The 19,651-nt window shown below is 46.5% G+C and overlaps 1 protein-coding gene across 1 annotated transcript in view; it reads left to right on the forward strand.

The window, feature by feature from the left end:
• Window positions 1-19,651, forward strand: part of CACNA1B (calcium voltage-gated channel subunit alpha1 B) — a 458,332-nt gene that overhangs the window by 409,881 nt on the left and 28,800 nt on the right. Inside the window, exons 40-41 of the mRNA XM_089772976.1 lie at window positions 3,462-3,558; window positions 18,626-18,734. Of these exons, the coding sequence (XP_089629102.1) occupies window positions 3,462-3,558; window positions 18,626-18,734 (206 nt within the window). The remainder of the gene's footprint in view (window positions 1-3,461; window positions 3,559-18,625; window positions 18,735-19,651) is intronic.

The following is a 19,651-nucleotide window of genomic DNA, read 5'->3' on the forward strand; positions in this document are numbered from 1 at the left end:
AGGAGGAACTCAATAGCATAAAAAAGATGATAGGGAAGAAGTTGGTAAAGTACAGGTAGAACCTAGTGAAGCATAAAATAATTCAGTTTAAATATAATACATGAAGGGAAGCAACTAAATATTGACAGAATGTACTACGGCATAAGTACAGATGCTAAAAGTCTGCGTGCAAAGGTGGGTAAATGCGAGTGCCTGGCATTAAATGGGGATATTGTTAGAAAAGGTGCTGCCCGTGCTTGATGGAGTGAGGGCAATCAGCGGACAGTATATATAAGGACAGAGTGGGGGGCACCGGTGGGGGAGTGACTCTGGCTCTGAAAGAAAGCAGCAAGTCAAATAAAGTAAAAATCTTAAATGACTCAAACTGTACCAAGGAATCTCTGGCTAGAAATGCCGTGCTTAGCAGTGACAGTAGAACAGTAAGAACACAACATTGGCCATCTGACCAGGAAGACAATGGTGACTGTGAGCTGAGCAGGGAGATTAGAGAAGCTATAAAGACCAAAAACACAATAATAATGGGGGCATTTCAACTAGCCTCTTATTGACCGAGTACGGGTCACCTTAGGAAGGCATGCAGGCATGTTTTGAGACAGGTGGAGCAGCTTCTCCTGGAACCCAACAGAAGAGACGCAGTTCTTGATTCTGGTCCAAGAGGTGAATACAGCTGAACTGCTCAATAGCAGCACCCATACTGCAATCGAATGTAACGTCTTGATTGGGAGGAAATAGCTGTAAAGTGCATGGAGAGTTTTAAAAAATACCAGAGGGGTAGCCGTGTTAGTCTGAATCTGCAAAAGCAGCGAGGAGTCCTGTGGCACCTTATAAACTAACTGAAGTGTCGGAGCATAAGCTTTCGTGGGCAAAGACCCACTTCATCAGATGCATGTTTTTTTTTAAAATACCATAACAGAGCCCCAAACTAAATATGTAACCACCCCACCCCAAATAGTAATAGGACCTAAGAAGAACCATCATGGCTAAAGAACAGAATCAAAAAGGCAAAAAAGAGAAAGAATCTGAAAAACAAATAGCTAAAAGCACAAAATATAATAGCCAATATATTTTTAAGTGCATCAGAAGCAGGAAGCTTGGCAAACAGTGCGGCCACTGGATGATCAAAGTGCTAAAGAAGCAATCAATGAGATAAGCTCGTTACTGAGAAACGAAATGAATTCTTTGCATTGGTCATCACTGCTGTGAATCTGGGGGAGATCCCCACATTCGAGCTCTTCTTTGCAGGTGACAAATCTGGAGGAACAGTCGCAGACTGAGAGTCAGTAGAGGAGATCTTGGAACATACTAATAAACAGTAATGTGTAACTAGGATCAGACGGCATTCAACCAAGAGTTCTGGGGGAACTCAAATATGAAATTGCAGAACTACTAACTGTTGTATGTATCATTTAAATCAGTCTCTCTATCAGGTGGCTGTAGGATAGCTAGTGTCGTGCCAATTTTTTAAAAAAGCTCCAGAGGTGATCCTGGCAAGTAAAGGCTAGCACGCCTAACTTCAGTACCAGGCAAAATGATTGAAACAATAGTAAAGAACAAAATTATCATGTCTTTAGCAAAGGGAAATCCTGTTTCAACAATCTACTAGAATTCTTTGTGGGGCCAAGCAAGCATGTGGACAAAGAAGATGCGGCTGGTACAGTGTACTTGATCTTTCAGAAAGCAAGCCCCTTGTCCAACGAGGTCCCTCAACAAAGGCCCTTAACCAAATAAGATAAGAGAGAAGATCTTCTCCTGGATCAGTAACTGGTTAAAAGGGCTGGGGGGAGGACAAGTTTACACTTAAAATGCTGCATTGGTGCAGCTGTTCTGCTGTTGTGTTTTAATGAAGACAGTCTACTCCAACAGGAGAGAGCTCTTTCATTCACATAATTCATCTTTCTCCCAGAGAGGTGGTAGCTACATTGCAGGGAGAAGCTCTCCTGCCAACAGAACCACTGTCTACATGGGTGGGATTGGTCAGTATAGATATGTTGCTCTGGGGTGTGGGTTTTTCAGATCCCTGAGGGCATGTCTAGACTGCCGAGCTTTTCCAGGCAATGTGCGTATCTTTTTCCGATAGATCTTTGTAGTCTAGACACAGCCTGAGTGGTGGTGTTCCCTGTTTTTCAGATCCCTGAGTGTTGATGGGTCTGTAGTGTAGACTACACCAAAGGGCAGGAATAAATGGCCATTTTCCACAGTGGACAGAAGTACAGAACAGCATCCTCCAAGGGTCCATATTGGGACCTGTGCTGTACAACACACTCATAAATGATCTGGAGAAGGGGTGAACAGCGAGGTGGCAAAATTTGCACGTGATGCAAAATGACTCAAGATAGTTAAGTCCAAAGCTGAGTGCAAAGAGGTGTGAAGGGATCTCACTAAACTGTGTTATATGACACACGACCAGCTGGTCACTTAAAACCAGACACTACAATCAATAGCAGAGCCAGTAGGGGCAGCAAGCCAGAGAGGGATGGCTTTTAGGCTCTGCCGACCCTTCTTCCCAATGCATGATTTAATTTGACTCCGGCTGTAACAAAACTCATCAACAATGGAAGCAGAGTTGTGAGGCTTCTGTTGAGCCCCTGTACTTCCTAGATCTGCCAACTGCTCCCAAACTCCCAGGCTGGCCAGCATACCCTTGAATGAAGCCAGATGGTTACACAATGGAATGGCCCCTGAGGATAAAATAATGCATCCTCTCCACGGTCCCCGCTCGCAGATGAAGGTAGGCGGGATTATGTGTGGCTGCCCTTGTCAGATCTAATTCTGAGTTGTTAGAGAAGTATGGCTTGATTGGTCAGGGTGCTGCAGAAATTCATTTTTTTTCTTGGAGTCAGGGCAATCTTAGTCCACATGGGGAAAAAAGGATCTTCTTTCTCTTTTAGTCTTCAATCTAAACTGGAAGCAAAACTTTTTATCCACAAAAGAATTTTCTATGTCTCATCTCTGTCCCATAACTCTGCCTACCAGCTCTCCCTGGCATGGTGAATACAACCCTTTTTTGATTTGAAAAACAAGCAACCCCCCGAAAAAGCAACCCCTGCCTCAAAAATCCCTCTCCCCCTTCTCCCCCATCCCTTTCCACGTCCATTGACTTAGACATCAATCATTCCGTACTGCTGCCGCAGGGATTAGAGTGTCAGCGTTTAACCTGGGATTTCTCTGCAATAAGGAGGAGACACCCAAGTGTTCAACCAAAGGGATGGAAGCGGAGAAATCCTTCCGTTTACCCTCCTCTCTATTTTGTTTATTTTTTCTCTTTCCTGAGAAATCTGATTAACCGGATATCTGTTTTTCTTGTCTGCTTTCTCCCCTGCTCTGTCCCTGCATTTCCCTCGCCCTGGTTTTGTTTCACCTTTTCGTGTTGTTCCCCTTTTTTATTTTGGCTCCGGTTTGATTGATGTGTCCTCCTGCTTTTGCCCCTTGCTCTCTTTCTCCCCCCTGCCTTCAATTCCAAGTGGGCGCATCAGTTACACTGACATGTATGAGATGCTGAGACACATGTCCCCACCTCTAGGCCTGGGAAAGAAATGCCCTGCTCGAGTTGCCTATAAGGTAGATCACCCTTAAAAACTCCCCAAAACTGCCAGTGAAAGCTTCTGTTGCCATGCTTCTATGGAAATGGGGGCCATTTTCTGTGAGATTATTGGTGTGATCCTGGGTTCTTTCTGGCGCTTTATCTTCTTTCTACGCAGACTGGATTTGAAACATGCCGCATTTTTTATACTATTTTTTTTAGTCATTACAATTGTGACACCTTCATTTGTCTTTGTAGCTATGTCTCCATCTACCTATATAAGTGTCGCTGCCTGTATCTTTGTGCGTCTTTTCCAGTCCATTTGGGGGTGGAGAATGGAGTTTATAAGCAATTTATGCCACCGATAAAATGCCACTTATTTTTGTATATCCCTGTCTACCCCGACCAGCCTTTTAGTTATGTATAGGGTTTTTTCTTTTAATTAGGTCAAAATAATTAGGGTAGGCAGAGCCATGGGAGGTAGCAAGTTATTAAATACAGCTGAGGCCATAAATGCTCCCTAATACACTCATGGAAATAATTGCACACAAATCAAATCATTTAGATCCAAAGAAAAAAGTGAAATCACATATAATTTGTCCTACCGTTTTAATTAAACCTCAAAACATGCTGCATTCAGAACTATGTTAGTTGCTACATTTCAGACCCTGCTGGGGAGAGTGTGGTAGAAATGCAGAGAGACATTAGATTTAATTCACAAAGGCTGAGGGAGGGTTCCAGCCGATTCATTCCAATTGGCTTTAGCGAGAGTTGGCTGCTACCACCAAACTGTGTATGAAATGTGCATGAGGGGGAGGGGAGGGATTCACTGGGAATATTTCTTCAGCTTGGATATTCAGGCCTTCCAAGGGATGTTCTCAAGCATGCAGGACTGGCCTAACTTTGCTCCCATTAAAGACAATGGGGGTATGTCTACACTACCCCGCTAGTTCGAACTAGGAGGGTAATGTAGGCATACCGCACTTGCAAATGAAGCCCGGGATTTGAATTTCCCGGGCTTCATTTGCATAAGCGGGGAGCCGCCATTTTTAAAACCCCGCTGGTTCGAACCCCGTGCAGCGCGGCTACACGGGGCTCAAACTAGGTAGTTCGGACTAGGATTCCTATTCCGAACTACCGGTACACCTAGTCCGAACTACCTAGTTCGAGCCCCGTGTAGCCGCGCGGCACGGGGTTCGAATCAGCGGGGTTTTAAAAATGGCGGCTCCCCGCTTATGCAAATGAAGCCCGGGAAATTCAAATCCCGGGCTTCATTTGCAAGTGCGGTATGCCTACATTACCCTCCTAATTCGAACTAGCGGGGTAGTGTAGACATACCCTGGGAGTTTTACTGTTGACTTCAGTGGAAACAGAATTAGGCCAGCACTGAGCATGTTTGACGATCCCACCCATCCATCCGGAGCTGTGCCTGGTGTGAAAGGCTGGAATGAACCCAAGCCACATCATACCTCCGAGCAGCCCCTGAGTTCTCATTTAAACTATGGGACACTGAGTTTCAGAAGAGTTTCCATATGACAATCATGGGCAAATACTGGTCCACGGGCTGGATCCAGTTCCCCAGGGTTAGCCCCTGGCAGGTTGGCGCTGCTATAGTTACCTGCGCCTCTGCAGGCATGGGCAATTGCAGCTCCCATTGGCCGCAGATCGCCATTCCCAGCCAATGGGAGCTGTGGGAAGCAGTGACCCAGTCAGTGCCACTTCCCACAGCTCCCATTGGCTGGGAACAGTGATCCGCGGCCAACAGGAGCGATGATCGCCCATCCCTGCAGAGGCGCAGGTAACTATAGCAGTGACGGCCTGCCAGGGCTAACCCTAGTGAATTGCTGCCATTTTGTTACCCACCCCTGCCTTATGAGATGGGCCTATGCCAAAACCCCAGAGCCGGTCTCTGCCCATTCCCTCTTCCTGGAAGATTGTAATTTCACTATGGCCTTTTTTTCATAAGGCACATAACTCTGGACTAGAGTTTCAAATACATTCTTTCCACATAGCCCTTCCCTATGATAGTGCATTTCCCTTCTATGGGGCAAAGTGAAAAGAAGGTAAAAACAGCTGGCTTGGAAGGGTCTTTTGGATTCACTACTATACGAATGACCAGTATTGTATGAATGACATTTTCTATGTGCATCTTGAAATGCTCCTAAAAGCATAAGAATAGCCCTATCTGTTCTTCCAAAGGTGGCCAAACCAGGTACCCCAGAGGGAGTGAACAGAACGGGTAATTGTCAAGTGATCTGTTCCCCCCTCTTCCCTCCCATTGTCCCCATCCTGACATAAAATGTGAGTACTCCGAAGGGTCGTCTCTATTGTGAGTACACAGCAATACTCAATCTATAGTAAAAGCCTTATAAAAAGTTCCTAGAAACATTATCAATTTTTAAACTTTATTTTAGCCATTTAAAATACACCCACCCACACCCACACCCACACCCACACCCACAACATTTGTAAAAGTGGCCACTGGTTTTCAGGGTCTCTACTTTAGAGCTCCAAAGACGCAGTGGTCCTGATTTTCAAAGGTGCTGGGTTTTTGGTTGTGTTTGGTTGTGGGCTTTTTGACCACTTTCTGTGTGTATATAGAGCATATGTATGTATGCACATAGTCCAGAAGGCCAATATTTTCAATTGTATTACCTTTTGCTACCTCTCTGCATTAAAAGTAGCCAATAAAGGTGTTTAAAATGTACATTTTAACAGAGTTATTGTCAACTTTTAATTCTGCCTTCTGAAGAGGCTACATATTTGTTGTTCAGTCTATACAGGCAGTCCCCAGGTTACGTACAAGATAGGGACTGTAGGTTTGTTCTTAAGTTGAATTTGTATGTAAGTCGGAATTGGTACATATTGTAGGGGAAACTCTAGCCAAACATTTCTCCAGAGCTCAGTTTTATTCTCCCACACCTTACTTCCCTCAGTCCTTTATTCTCAAGATGAGGTGTCTGCTGAGAAAAGCCGCTCCGCGTCTCCCTGGTCTGCTGGCGGGGCGCTAGCTTCGCATCTCCCTCGTCTGCTGGGGGGAAGCAGCTAGTGCGGGGTTGCCTCACCCCGTTTGTAAGTAGGGATCCGATGTAAGTCGGATCCATGTAACCCGGGGACTGCCTGTACATGCAGACTTTTTTCCAAGCTGAGACCTTACATATTTACCTGCTTTCATTCTTCACTAGAAAGTTCTTTTCAAATCAGTCATATAAGCAGTTTAACATATGCCTGTATTTATATACCTCTCTCCTAGCATTTAGGTACCTTTACGTATTTTTTTAAATACGCTGACTTGATTTTTCCCACCATAAATCTCCAAAGAGATGGCAGGGCGTGTAACTGAGCCCCGTAAATAGGGACAGGTCCAAGCTGTGAAGTTCAGACTTAGATTTAGTCAAACTTTCTCTGAGTTGAACGTGGTTGGTACATTGTTCCACTTTGGCTCACTACAGACTAAGTCAAAAGTCTGAAGTTTTCACCTGGACTTTGCTCTGAGGCACAGGAGGGTTGGATCAACCCTTGCAGTTTAGACTGATCTGCATTCAGAGTGGAAGCAGTGCTGCTAGGGCATTTCACTAATTAAGTTTTTAGAAACCCGTGCCTTCTCTAATAATGACACTGGCTTTCATTGCTTCTCTCCTTCATTTTTATTAACTAACGTGACTAGCAAGAGCATGTGCAAGGAGACATATTTGTGCGTAAAATCTGCACTCATGTTAACATGGCATGTGAATGGCTGCATTCAGTTGCCCAAGACCTCAGTGGTTTCCTAGTGGTGATTAAATCTGTTGCCATTTGCCGCAAACGGTTTGCAACTGATGGGAAACTCAGAGTGACACTCCACCCTCTTTGAGGCCCAGTGCAGCCATCCATGCTTGGTTACGTGCACATGTTTCAGATTGCAAACAAACCAGCTTTCTAAGAAAATAGAAAATAAGAAAATAATTAAAAGTACAGCCACTAATTTTGCAACCGTAGCTCAGAGAGAGCTAGTGAAAGAAGTCAGTGTTTGGTCTCTGCATTCTACTGTTCTCTCGCTGTCAGTAAAAGTCACTTGTTTTCTGTTCTGTTGGGCAAAAAGGGTTTTGCCCTTTTGTCCCTTTTTGTATTATGTGTATTTTCCTGACTCTCTCTTTGGTTGCAAAGATTTGATCAGCCTGTATGGTTTTGTCCCTCTCTCTGTCAGCTTTCTCGATATTTCAGCACAGTGCTGTTTTTTTGTTTCCCTCCGGCCTTTTTGGGCTATCGTTTCTTTTTATTTATTTGTTTATTTTGTTTCTCCTTTATTAACAGTTCTCCTTGGTTAGGAAGACCAATCCCTGCAGAGTTGTTATGCATGTGGCTTGCTGCTTGCCTTGAATTTCATGCATGGAATCTTTTAATGCCTTCTTCTGACACTCCTCAGCTGACAGGACAGCTCTATCCCAAGAGACACTGGGCTTCCAAAAGGAAAAGGCCACTTTCCTTCACATTACTGGAGCTGGGTAGGGAAAAGTGGCACTTTGGCTCCCCTCCAGGTGATTAAAGTTCTAGCAGTAGCATAGTTTCAAATCAGAAACTTAGGTCCTTTTAGCAAAGTTTACCAAGACTTTATCTTAGTCTGGTACGGGCCTTGTGAGTATGTCAGCACCCATAGGAAGTGCTGGTCCAAATTTTTTGGCAAAAGATGCAGAGTTGGCAATGCCAAAACTTTTTGAGAGTCAGTGTCAGTTTTATCAAACTGTTCTTGTCCAAAACAAAACCACAAAATAATCTAAACATTTTATTATGACACGTTGTGGGGGCCAGGGGAGCTTTTCTTTCTTTTGGTTCAAAACAATGTTTTGTTTGGTTAATAAAAATACAAAACCTTTACAAATGGTTAAAACTGAAACAAAACATTTGGTTTCAAGTTGAATGAATTGTTTCAGCTTTGGCAAAACAGTAACATTTGGTTTCACATTGAATGAAATGTTTAGTTTCACTAGAAATTATTTTTACTTTTAGATTTGCTTAAAATTTTAAAAAATCATTTATGGTCCAACTCTATTTTTGTATTAATTTGTCAGGTTTTTTTAAATTACCAGCTAACAAGAAAGAAAACAACCAGCATTTGTCCAGATCTAGTTATAGGTCTCCCCTGTGTTTATAATGCACACCACAAGCATGGAGCCTTCTAAGCAATGGAGTTTTTAATAGGTTTGTAGAGAAAGAATCTTGAATAATTCTACCCATGAGTATATGGACACACATGCACACTCAGGGAAATTGCACAGGAAAATGGTCAGTGCATTATCTGAATGCATTCATGGGTTTTGTGGCAGCAATGCCACAAATTCTCTCTCGAAAATCTGTCCTTGATTTTCAGGGCCATACATTGAGCATTCCAACAGTGTGTTTTGGGTCTGATGACAGAACTGCAGTCCAAATGTTTGCAGTCATTGTGCTCAGCTATTGAGAATGGCTTTTTCAGCAATGGGCTGATTTTATATATCAGAGTTTCCAATGTATATGCAGTGAAATTGGGGGAAGGAAACCCAGCACACTCTGTGCCCTTAGAAATGTGTTGCTATTGAGCTGATACCAAAGTGAACTGGAGTCTGGAGGCAGAATTTCAGTTACATATGAATCTGGGTATGACTTTAGAGCATAAAATCATTAGGCTTGGAAGGAATTGATTTTTATTGATAAATAAATGCCAGCAAACATTGATTTGGCTGTACACAGACAAACCAATGAAAAAATATTTCCATCAGTAATAATGGTAATTACAGATGGGCCAAGTAAGAAAAATGTTACTTGAGAATGTATTAGAGTTTGATTTAAGGCTATTTACTTGATATAGTTTGCCATAAGATATAGGCAAATTGTGATTTACCAGTTAGGAAGCTTTCATTTTTTGACTCATCCATTTTACCCCTCAAAATTATTTTAAAAAGTAAAATCGAAATCCGCTGTTTGGCATATACCAGGGACATCCAAATGTTGCCCTGCTGAGCCTCACATGGATTTGCCAAAAATACCCAGGTCATGCCCTAGCCTTGCTATCTCACACCATGGGCACAGCCCATGGTGACTACAAATTCCAGCAGGCAATGCTTCATCTTGTTCTGCGTAGCCCTGTTTGGCCCACTGAGGCTGTGATAGCCATAGGCTATTTTTCAGAACTCTCTGGGCCATATCAAGCCACCCACACTGTTTTGGGGGACTCTTGGCAAATATAGTCCTTGCCATTCTAACTCCATCATTGTCACTTGAGTGTGGTAACTTTATCCCAAAGTAGTTTTTGTTTCTTTCTTCCCCAAGCTTTGTATCAAGAATGGGGCCAGCAAAATTTGAACATCTGGATTAGGCTGCGAAAGATTCTAAACAAATTACAGACTTTAAACTGGTCACCGTGCTAACTGGCTGGCCATTCTACCTTCCAATCATTTTCACACACAGAGAATGGGAAGTGACTGTTTAGGAAGGAGTACTGCAGAAAGGGATCTAGGAGTCATTAGTGGACCACAAGCTAAATATGAATCAATAGTGTGACACTGTTGCAAAAAAAGCAAACATGATTCTGGGCTGCATTAACAGGTGTGTTGTGAGCAAGACAGGAGAAGTCATTCTTCTGCTCTATTCTGCGGCCTCAATTGGAGTATTGTGTCCAGTTCTGGGCACCTCATTTCAAGAAAGATGTGAAGAAGTTGGAGAAGATCCAGAGAAGAGCAACAAGAATGATTAAAGGTCTAGAGAACATGAGGTATGAAGGAAGACTGAAAGAATTGGGCTTGTTTAGTTTAGAAAGGAGAAGACTGAGAGGGGACGTGATAGTTTTCAAGTATCTAAAATGGTGTCACAAGGAGGAGGGAGAAAAATTGTTCTCCTTGGCTTCTGAGGATAGGACAAGAAGCAATGGGCTTAAACTGCATCAAGGGAGGTTTAGGTTGGACATTAGGAAAAACTTCTAACTGTCAAGGTGGTAAAACACTTGAATAAATTGCCTAGGGAGGTTGTGGAATCTCCATCTCTGGAGATATTTAAGAGCAGGTTAGATAGACATCTATCAGGGATGATCTAGATGGTTCTTGGTCCTGCTATGCGGGCAGGGGACTGGACCTGATGACCTCTCGAGGTCCCTTCCAGATCTAGTGTTCTGTGATTAAGTAACTAGCTAGTCAAAAGACAAGACATTAAATAAGTCAGAGCATAATAGTTACAACTGGAACAGAATGAATTATTCGTAGCACATAATTTATTCTACAAATTCAGACTCTGTTACTACCAGCAGATTGTCCGTAAGCAGTTCTCAGTCCTTTTGAATGTATTCACTGTTAGGAATTAGCTCTGCAGTGATTTTTGTCCCTTAAATTGCCCACAGGGTACTTTCAAAGTGAGTTTTCAATATCCAAAGTTTCAGTGGTGCTAGCTAGTTTTAATGGCATATACAGAGCACATGGTAATTTTTCCATTGACATAGAAATGATCCTATCAGTGAGTCAGATTTCTCATGCACAGATTCACGTTTACAATTTATATCTGTACCGAGGGGCACAGGAGGCCAGTGTTCTGCCTAAATCTCACTTTAATCCTGGGATGTAAGTGGGGCTAAATAATCAGGGCCATCCTGAGGGGGGTGCAGGGCCTAGGGCAGCCCCCCTGCCACAAGACCCTGCTCCGGCCCTGCCCCATCTCCACTTCTTCCCCACGCAGTGCTGCCTGGGGGTATACAGGGGACTGGTGTGGTGGCAACACAGGATACCCTCCCTCCCACACTCACCACAGCGGTGGCAGCTGGAGTGTCCGGCAGGCTTTTCCACTCTCCCCCACCCTGCTGCGCTGCCCTCCCAGCCAGCTGCACCCCACTTCACCGTGGTGGTGGGAAGGGGAGTGTCCTGGCGTGGGGTACTCTGCTTCCTGCTGCAACTAAGAAGCCGTGCACAGTGGCATGGAGCGGGGGAAGGGCAACTGCTGCAATGCCAGGCCCCCCAGTAATCTGCCAGGGCCCTCCTGTTCATACGATGGTTGAGGTGGCTGCCATGGGCCCCCCAAAAGCGCAGGGCCTGGGGCAATTGCCCCCAAGTCATCCTATGGATGGGACAATCTTTGTGTATAGCAGGGTTGCCAAACCACAGAAATTTAATTTACGGGCAAAATGGAAAACATTTACGGACGGACACATTTTTTTACGGACATAATTTTTATACTATATTAAGATGACATAAATGGCCAAAAGTGAAGAGTAATCCACAGCAAAATGGCTGAAGCAGCACAGAAGAAATTGAATTGCTATAGAATAATTGCTGTTTTTTGAAAAGTTATTGCACTTTTACAAAATTTACGGACACCTAAATTTTTTAATGGAATTTACAGACATGTCCAATTTCAGCTAATTTTTTACGGACTGTTCACAAATTTACTGACGGTTGGCAACCCTGGTGTATAGCAGCCCTCTACTCAGATGATTTGCCTCTAACATTATGCTTAAAATTCCCTGTCTCCATGGGCACTCCTGTAAGTAAAGTTTTTAGGAGAATCTTTGTTGAACATGAACATGAAACTGGCACAAATAGAGGCTTTGTCTACACAGGACAAATGAGTCATTGAGTTTTGACTGTTCATCGGGGCGCTTAAACCCCCCCCCCCTCCGAAGGACAAATCCTTTGTCACGACAAATACTAGTATAAACAGTGCTCTCCTGTTGATGCCGCTCAAAAGGGGCGGAAGATTTTTGTTAGTTTTTACTGATAGGGCTGTGTCAACACAGCCGTGTCGTTAAAAGCTGTGTAGTGCAGACAGTCTAAGGCCTAGTCTACCCCACACCCTCTCCTCACCCCCGTCAATCTAAGATACACAACTTCAGCTACGTGAATAGTGTAGCTTAAGTCGATGTACTGGGACCTACTTACTGTGGTGTCTTCCATGCAGTAAGGTTGCTGGCTGATGCTCTTCCATCATTTCTGCCTACTAGGGCCCTCCCTAGGGTAGTGTGGGAACTGGGGCAACCACCCCAGTGTCCCAGGAGTGGGACCCCGGGCAGCCACCCACCTCACATGCCACTGCCTCCACCCCACCCACCTCCATCCCACTCTACCCCTTCTCTCAAGCCCCACTCCAAGCAGACATGATAAATCCACTGCCAGTGGATTGATCGCTGCAGCATCAGTCCACCGTGTAGTGGAGACAAGCCCTTAGCAATGTAACCCATGTGCTGGTCTGTAATTGGCTGTTATCTTGTTAGCTGGTTGCTCCCCCCTGTGTGATGCAGAGCGTTAATTAGGATACTCTAGAGAGAACATCTGAGCCCCAGCCCCTGAGGCCTTTCACTGCAGAAACATTAACAAGATCTTCTGATATATTAGATCGGTTCTTTGTGTTAGCCGCTATTCCGCTCCTGTTGAGAAGGGAGAATGACTCCGAAGCTGCCTAATTCAGATCTGTGGATTGAGGAAGTTTCTGTGGCATAGGTGAGGTAACCAGGAACTAGACCTCCATCCCCCGCCTAAATCTCCTCTCAAAACTCCATAGGAGGAAATGTAAGAGCAAGGGAAGTGTAGGAAGCGGAATGGCAGAAGGCGCTGAGAAATGTTTCTGCCAGGCACAGAGATCGAGTGGAGGCTTTTCTCCTTGTCCTAGATAGTTTTCTTCCCCCATCTAACTAGTACAGCTAACCACACTGCATTTGTGGCAGGCAGTCCCACCTTGATCCTGGAGTGGAGTGAATTCCTTCTCAGCAGCTCGGAGCATTGTGACCCCTTCCCATGTGCAGGGCCATCCTTTGGATTTACGAGGCCCTAAGCAGTACTGTTAAACCGCTGCCCCCATGCCCAGCTGCAGCCTGGAAGGGGGGAAGAGGTGACAATGATTTTTTTAGAGACGTGATTTCATGATCTTCAGGAAAATTGAATATTTTTAAAGCAAATTTTAAACAAAAGTCCTGTATACAACACGGTAAATTCAGAAATGGACAGTATATACCTGTTAAATGTTTCATTGCCACCAGAATGAATCTTTCACAAGTTCAGTGTTCTGCTAATAGGCCTGCTTAGAAGGTTATTTCACTTCCAAATTAACTAGCTCCTCTCTGGTTGAAGACTCACCAGATTGCAGCAGCAGTCTGAGGGGACATTAAGTCCCAGTGGTACCTGAAATTTTCAGGAGCCCTACACAGGGACTTGCTCTGAGTATGGGTAAGGACAGAGAAGAACAATTATTAAAGGTCTAGAAAAAATGACCTATGAGGAAAGATTGAAAGAACTGGGTATGTTTAGTCTGGGGAAGAGAAGAACAAGGGGGAGACATAACAGTTTTCAAGTACATAAAAGGTTGTTACAAGGAGACAGGAGAAAAAATATTCTCCTTAACCTGTGGAGATAGGACAAGAAACAATGGACTTAAATTGAAGCCAGGGAAGTTTAGAGTTGGATCTTAGGTAAAACTTCCCAACTGCAACACTGGATATAAATTGTCTTGCACAGTTGTGAACTCTTGATCACTGGAGATTTTTAAGAACAGGTTATACAAACACCTGATGGCCTAGGTAATACTTTGTCCTGAGTGCAGGGGACTAGACTAGGTGACTTCTCCAGGTCCTATGATTTTATGATTTCCCTGTGTGGCAAGATTTAGCAGCACTGCAGGAAGATGAGGCTATTAAATGGGAGAAAGAAGAAGGTGACTATTTGGTGCTTATGAAGGATAGGACGGTGAGGTGATGTAACTGGAGCAAAACGTTACTTTAAAGAGATATTTGCTGTTTATGCTGCAAGATAGGACAACGGGAATCAGTTGGTGCACGTGGCTTGTGTGGACTAAACGCTTCTAGAAGCCTGAGCAGACCCACGCTGAGCTGAATGCTTGTGGAGTTAGTGACAGGACTGAACGTCTCTCCTAACAAACGTGACCCCTGAGAGCTTATTCAGCATCACAGGGGGGCTGCCATAGAGAGGATCTGGTTTTAACTCTCCCTTTTCTCCAGTAATGCATTCAGAAAGGGGCGGCTGCTCTAAGTAGATGACTTAATCCCACTGCAATAAACAAACCCAAATCTTGCTGTTGAGAGGTAGTGGGCACATTTTGTACATGTATATTACAAGTTACTATCCTGTCTTCTGCTCTTCGAGAAGGAGTATTCAAGTTGGGGAAGGGGAGTCAGGACTCTTGAGTTCTTTTCCCGGCTCTGCTACTGGCTCTCTTTGTGACCTTGGGGAAGTCACATCACTTCTCTGCTTAATGGGAACAAGTGAAGTGAGGCTGATGGCCAGAGTGTGCCTGGGTGAGCAAGGGAGTGCAAAGAGACTAACTGGAGACCCATTGGAGGGCATACACACTGATCCCCGCTAGCTTCACTGCCGACTGTGGGAGGAGCTGGATGATTGGCTTTGACCTTGCCCATCCTCTCTACCGACTAGGGGCGAAGGGCCGTGGCCCCGGAGCATGTTGCAGTGGTTCTGGTGCTAACTCTGCTGCTTGTGCTCCTGTGGGAGGGAGTCTGGTTGAGTCTGCTGGGACTCGCCACACTCACCTCTGCCATGAACAACCAGATTTTCATTCCAAATTAATATCTGTAAAGTGCTCTGAGAGCTGTGATGAAAACTGCTGGCACGTATTGATAGCACGTCCAGTCAGAAATCACCCTCACTGGCTTGCTCTAACAGTGACGGCATTAGAGCATCCTATTGCTTGGCACTTTATGGCTGAAAGGCTGTTAGGTCTCAGCTACGCAAGGCCGCCAGTCACATCACTCCAGTTACTGAGAAGTACAGTTACAATGGGATGCAGAGTGAGGGACAGAATGAATATGGAGGGCCAGATGTCTAGGTGGGCCTGTCACCACTCCCAGTCAACACCTGTTTCCATGTAAATGTGCATTCCCATTTACTCAGCCGTGTTGCTCCCACATCTGTTGGTGTGTGGAGATGCAGGGGACTACGTATGCCATCAGACTTGTGAGGGAGGGCCTCCATGCAGCGACGACATGTCAGTTCTCAGCGTGAGGTGTCTCCTGCCCTCTGTGCATAAGCACAGCTGCTCCTGGGAGTTAACTCAGTGACGTCTATGGGGAGACCAGGGTTTGCAGTCCCAGTTCTCTGGAGGATGGAGCTCTCCTAGGAGGACTTATTTCTCACCTGCTTGGTCTTCATTTCCACGCGTCTTCTTTCTCTCGCCATCTCTTAACTCTCTCTCTCTCTCACTGAAGTAGGATTCAGTGGGGCTCTTTCTGTAAGTGAACCATTGGATTGCATTGAACACACTGGTTTTGCTCTAACCGTTGGCGTGCTGAAGGAGGATTTTCCAACGGACCAATTTCCCAATTTTACACAATGGACCAGACAAAACGTTTGTAGCTTTGCCAGCATTTGTTCTTGCCTTTGAATTACATGGGGAGGAAATTCTCAGCTTTGATTTTGTTCTCCCTCCTGTCAATAGCCCGAGGAGAACCCCTTGTCCTTGTTTGAAATGGGGTGCTGTTAGGTTGTGCTGGTTTCTCTTAGCTCAGTTATTACTAGAGTAAACCTGTAGGGGGCAGCCTTTCGCCCCAGTAGACAATAGGATCAGAGGCTACCGTGTAAAATGACTGGGATGGTCTCAGCTCTTTCCAGCATTTGTTCACCATAAGAAATGGTTGTGCCAGAAGCGTGTCCCGCTTTACATCCGCAGGGCTCAGAATAATATTTAAAGTCCTAACGCTCCTGTTCGTGCCCTTCTGTAGGGTTCTTGAGCTATGGAGTGTTTATCTGTAACTGCTCTTCCCCCACACCTGGCACTGTGCATGGGAGCCTTCGGCATGTGGCCACGAAGTAGCTGGCAGGGTTAGAAGTAGAGGGCTGATGAAGCTAATGAGATGAGCTATTAGTTCAGGATCGGATTCAAGCACACGCAGATGTTCATGGCCCAGTTTCCTTAAGCAACCAGCGGTGTTCAAACAGGAAGTGGTGGAATCTCCATCCCTAGAGGTTTTTAAGTCCTAGCTTGACAAAGCCCTGGCTGGGATGATTGAGTTGGGGTTGGTCTTGCTTTGGGCAGGGGGCTGGACTCGATGACTCCTGAGGGCTCTTCATAGAATTCTAGGACTGGCCAGATTTCTGCCCTCGCGCAAGCTTTACTCTACTACACTTCCATTGACTTCCCAGGAGCTACTCCCAGGCTGCAGCGAACAGCGGTTGCATGGGTGCTTCCTCGCATGAGCAGACAGACTAAAATACTCTCATAGTAGTATGGCCACGGCGGCACAGACAGCAGCTTGGGCCAGCCCTCCTTACCAGTCTCACCTGACACCCTCAGTACATAGGTGGGTCACCACGCTGCAATTTGCAATATGTCCACACGGACAGAGAGTGTGCATGGCTGTCCATCCAAGCCGGGGTGCACACTGCCAGCTGTGGTGGAGGCATACCCTACTTTGCATTGCTAGAAGTGAACAGGGGCTTTTTCTCCTGATGGTGGGAAAGGAGGACAGACCAGGAATGTAACGGCCAAGTCCTTTTCCATGCAGAGCAGTTTAAGGATCAGAGCAGAAGACTGGAAGTCCAAACCATTACAGAATCCTCTTCCCAAGCCTGGCCCTCCTCTGCTCGGTGGCTGCAGGCCACTCCCTTCACTTTGCTATGCCTCATTTTCCTCCATCCATAAAAAAGAGCCTCACAATAAGAGACGTGTCATGAGAATTGGTTCATATTTGTATGTTGCTTTGGAAACTCTGAGAGGACTTTGGGTAACACTTTCAAAAGCCCTCGAGTGACTTAAGAGCCTAACACTACGACTACACTCGTACTTTTGTTTGTATACGTTATTTCCCTCAAGGGTGTGAAAAAACACCCCCCAAGCAACATAAGTTACATTGACAGAAGCACTGGTATGGACAGCGCCATGTTGGCAGGAGGTGCACTCCCACTGACATAACTACCGCTACTCGTTGGTGTTGGTTTAATCTTATCGATAGGAGAGCTCTCTGTCCTCACCAACCCGCGGCTCTCCCCCAAAAGCGCGGCTCACAAAGCCACTCCTGTGCCACCCCAAATGACCCCCGGCTTCCTGCCAATTATTCAAAATGGCACCCATTGACGGGAGCTGATATGGCCAAAAAGCCTAAGCTTGTTTCTTAAAGGGGCAGCCTCTTTTCTTTTTTTCTTTTTTTTTTTTGCTTGCCAATTCTGATGCGGCTTTTCACATTTTTCCCCACCGCTGTTTTGGCTCTCTTTATTAAATGGATTGCCTACCCCTGGCATAGAGCATCCACACAGGAGACCTTAGAGCTGTGCAGCTGCAGTGGTACATCCTGTACCAATAAGGTCTCTAGACAAGAGCTACAAGGATGCAAGGGCAGGGCCAGAGGCCTAGCTGGGGTAAGCGGGCACAGCTACTCCCACATCAGTGGCGCTGCACTTGCTTACCCCAGAAAGGAATTGCCCTTGCAGTGTCCATCTCCTCACCCTTCAGACCTACTTGCTACAGCCAAGTCCTGCTGGTGGTTTTTGTCTCTGTGGTCTAGCCTCACTGTGAGAAGCACCCACGTGGAATAGGTTACTCCTAGGGGGAGGCATGCGGCTGGAGTCAGCCACAGAGTGTTCTCGTTAATGTGTCGTGTCATGGGGAGCAGAGGCAAGCTATGCCTCTTGTCTGGCCCCTGGAGACCCTAGCTGAGTGGCTTTCCTTGGGCACATACAGCCAGGGTGAGGTTGGTTTGGCTGAAGCCTCAGTAGCACGTCGAAGATGGCCGAGGGAAGGCCTCATCTGCTGCTGGACTTCCTTTGCCCCAACTGGAACACCTGGAGCTCACGTGCTGGGAGATCAGGATAGGCTGGTAGGTCCTGACACGGGATATTGCCAAGGGAAGTTAAATCAGTCCAGCTTGAGACAAAATCTACTCCTCTGCGGGCAGCATGAATGCTGGCAAACCCCAATCTCAGAATATGGCAGTGAGCCCTCTAGCCGTGCAGCATCCCAGAAACGGAGCCACCATCCGTCAGGCCGAGGTGCATCTCCTCCCCACCAGCACGCGAACGGTTAACCTTTCCAAACGGCACCGACTTGTGATTTTGCTATTGTAAGAATCCGGGGGCTGGACGATAACCCGAGAGGGGGGAGGTGGGGGAGGGACAGCGCCAGCAGGCACTGACAGCAACTCTGCTTTGTTCCTAGCGCCTGGTGCGGATGAACATGCCGATCTCGGACCAGGACTTAACGGTCCACTTCACTTCCACGCTGATGGCCTTGATCCGGACCGCTCTAGAAATCAAACTGGCAACAGGTGAGGGGGTGGGGAGAGGAGAGGGATCCAAGCCGCACAAAGATGAGCGTGAGCTTGGCACGGAGCTGGCAGCAAGGTTATTCTGCAGAGGGGGCCGGCTTTCCTAAGCCAAAGGAAGGGGGTACGCTGAAGGAGAAGGGCCATAGAGGATCCTCTAGCCAATTCCCACCCGTCCAAAAAAGAGAGGAGAACTGACAGATTTCAGACCAGGAGTCCACAGCTCTGGTCTGACGCAGGGGAACGTCTGCACTACAGATGGGAGGTGTAACGTCAGCCCAAGTTGATGTCCACGGGCTAGCTCATGGGTGGGCCGAACGGGTTGATCCAGCCCGTGGAGCCCTGCCGCTCCCCCGCCCCCAGGCAGGACCACGCAGCGCTCTGAAGCTCCAGGCACTCCTTGCAGGGTGGGAGGAGACGTCACGCACTGCCCTGCCCCCAAGCCCTGATTTCAAAGTGCTACGTGCTCCTCGCAGGGCGGAAGGAGGCACCTGGGGGCGGGGGAGCTGTGCAAAGCTTCCTTCGCCCTGCCCCGGCCCTGTGCGCCTGATTGGCCTGGGGGTAGGGGAGTATGCGAAGCCTCTTCCCATCCTGCCAGGGGCATGGGTGTCTAATGGGAAGGGGGGCAAAGGGGCTTCCCCTCCCCCAGACCAGTCATGGTCTGGGGGTGGGGTAGCCCAGAAGCATCCTGGCCCCACCCCTTCCAGTTTAGGCCCCACCCCTTCTGGGGTGGCCCAGGGCCACTTCAAAAATTTTAGAAGTGGTCCCCGGCCAAAAATTATTGCCCACCCCTGGGCTAGCTCTGCTCTGGTTAGCGCCTAGAAGATACAGCAATAGGGTTGCAGTGGCACTGCTGGCACCTTGGACCACCTGCCCGAGAATTGACGTAGGGGGGTGGGTGGGAATATCCAGCACCAAGT

Source organism: Pelodiscus sinensis, chromosome 23, assembly GCF_052426305.1.
Source record: "Pelodiscus sinensis isolate ZL-2025 chromosome 23, ASM5242630v1, whole genome shotgun sequence".
NCBI lineage: Eukaryota > Metazoa > Chordata > Testudines > Trionychidae > Pelodiscus > Pelodiscus sinensis.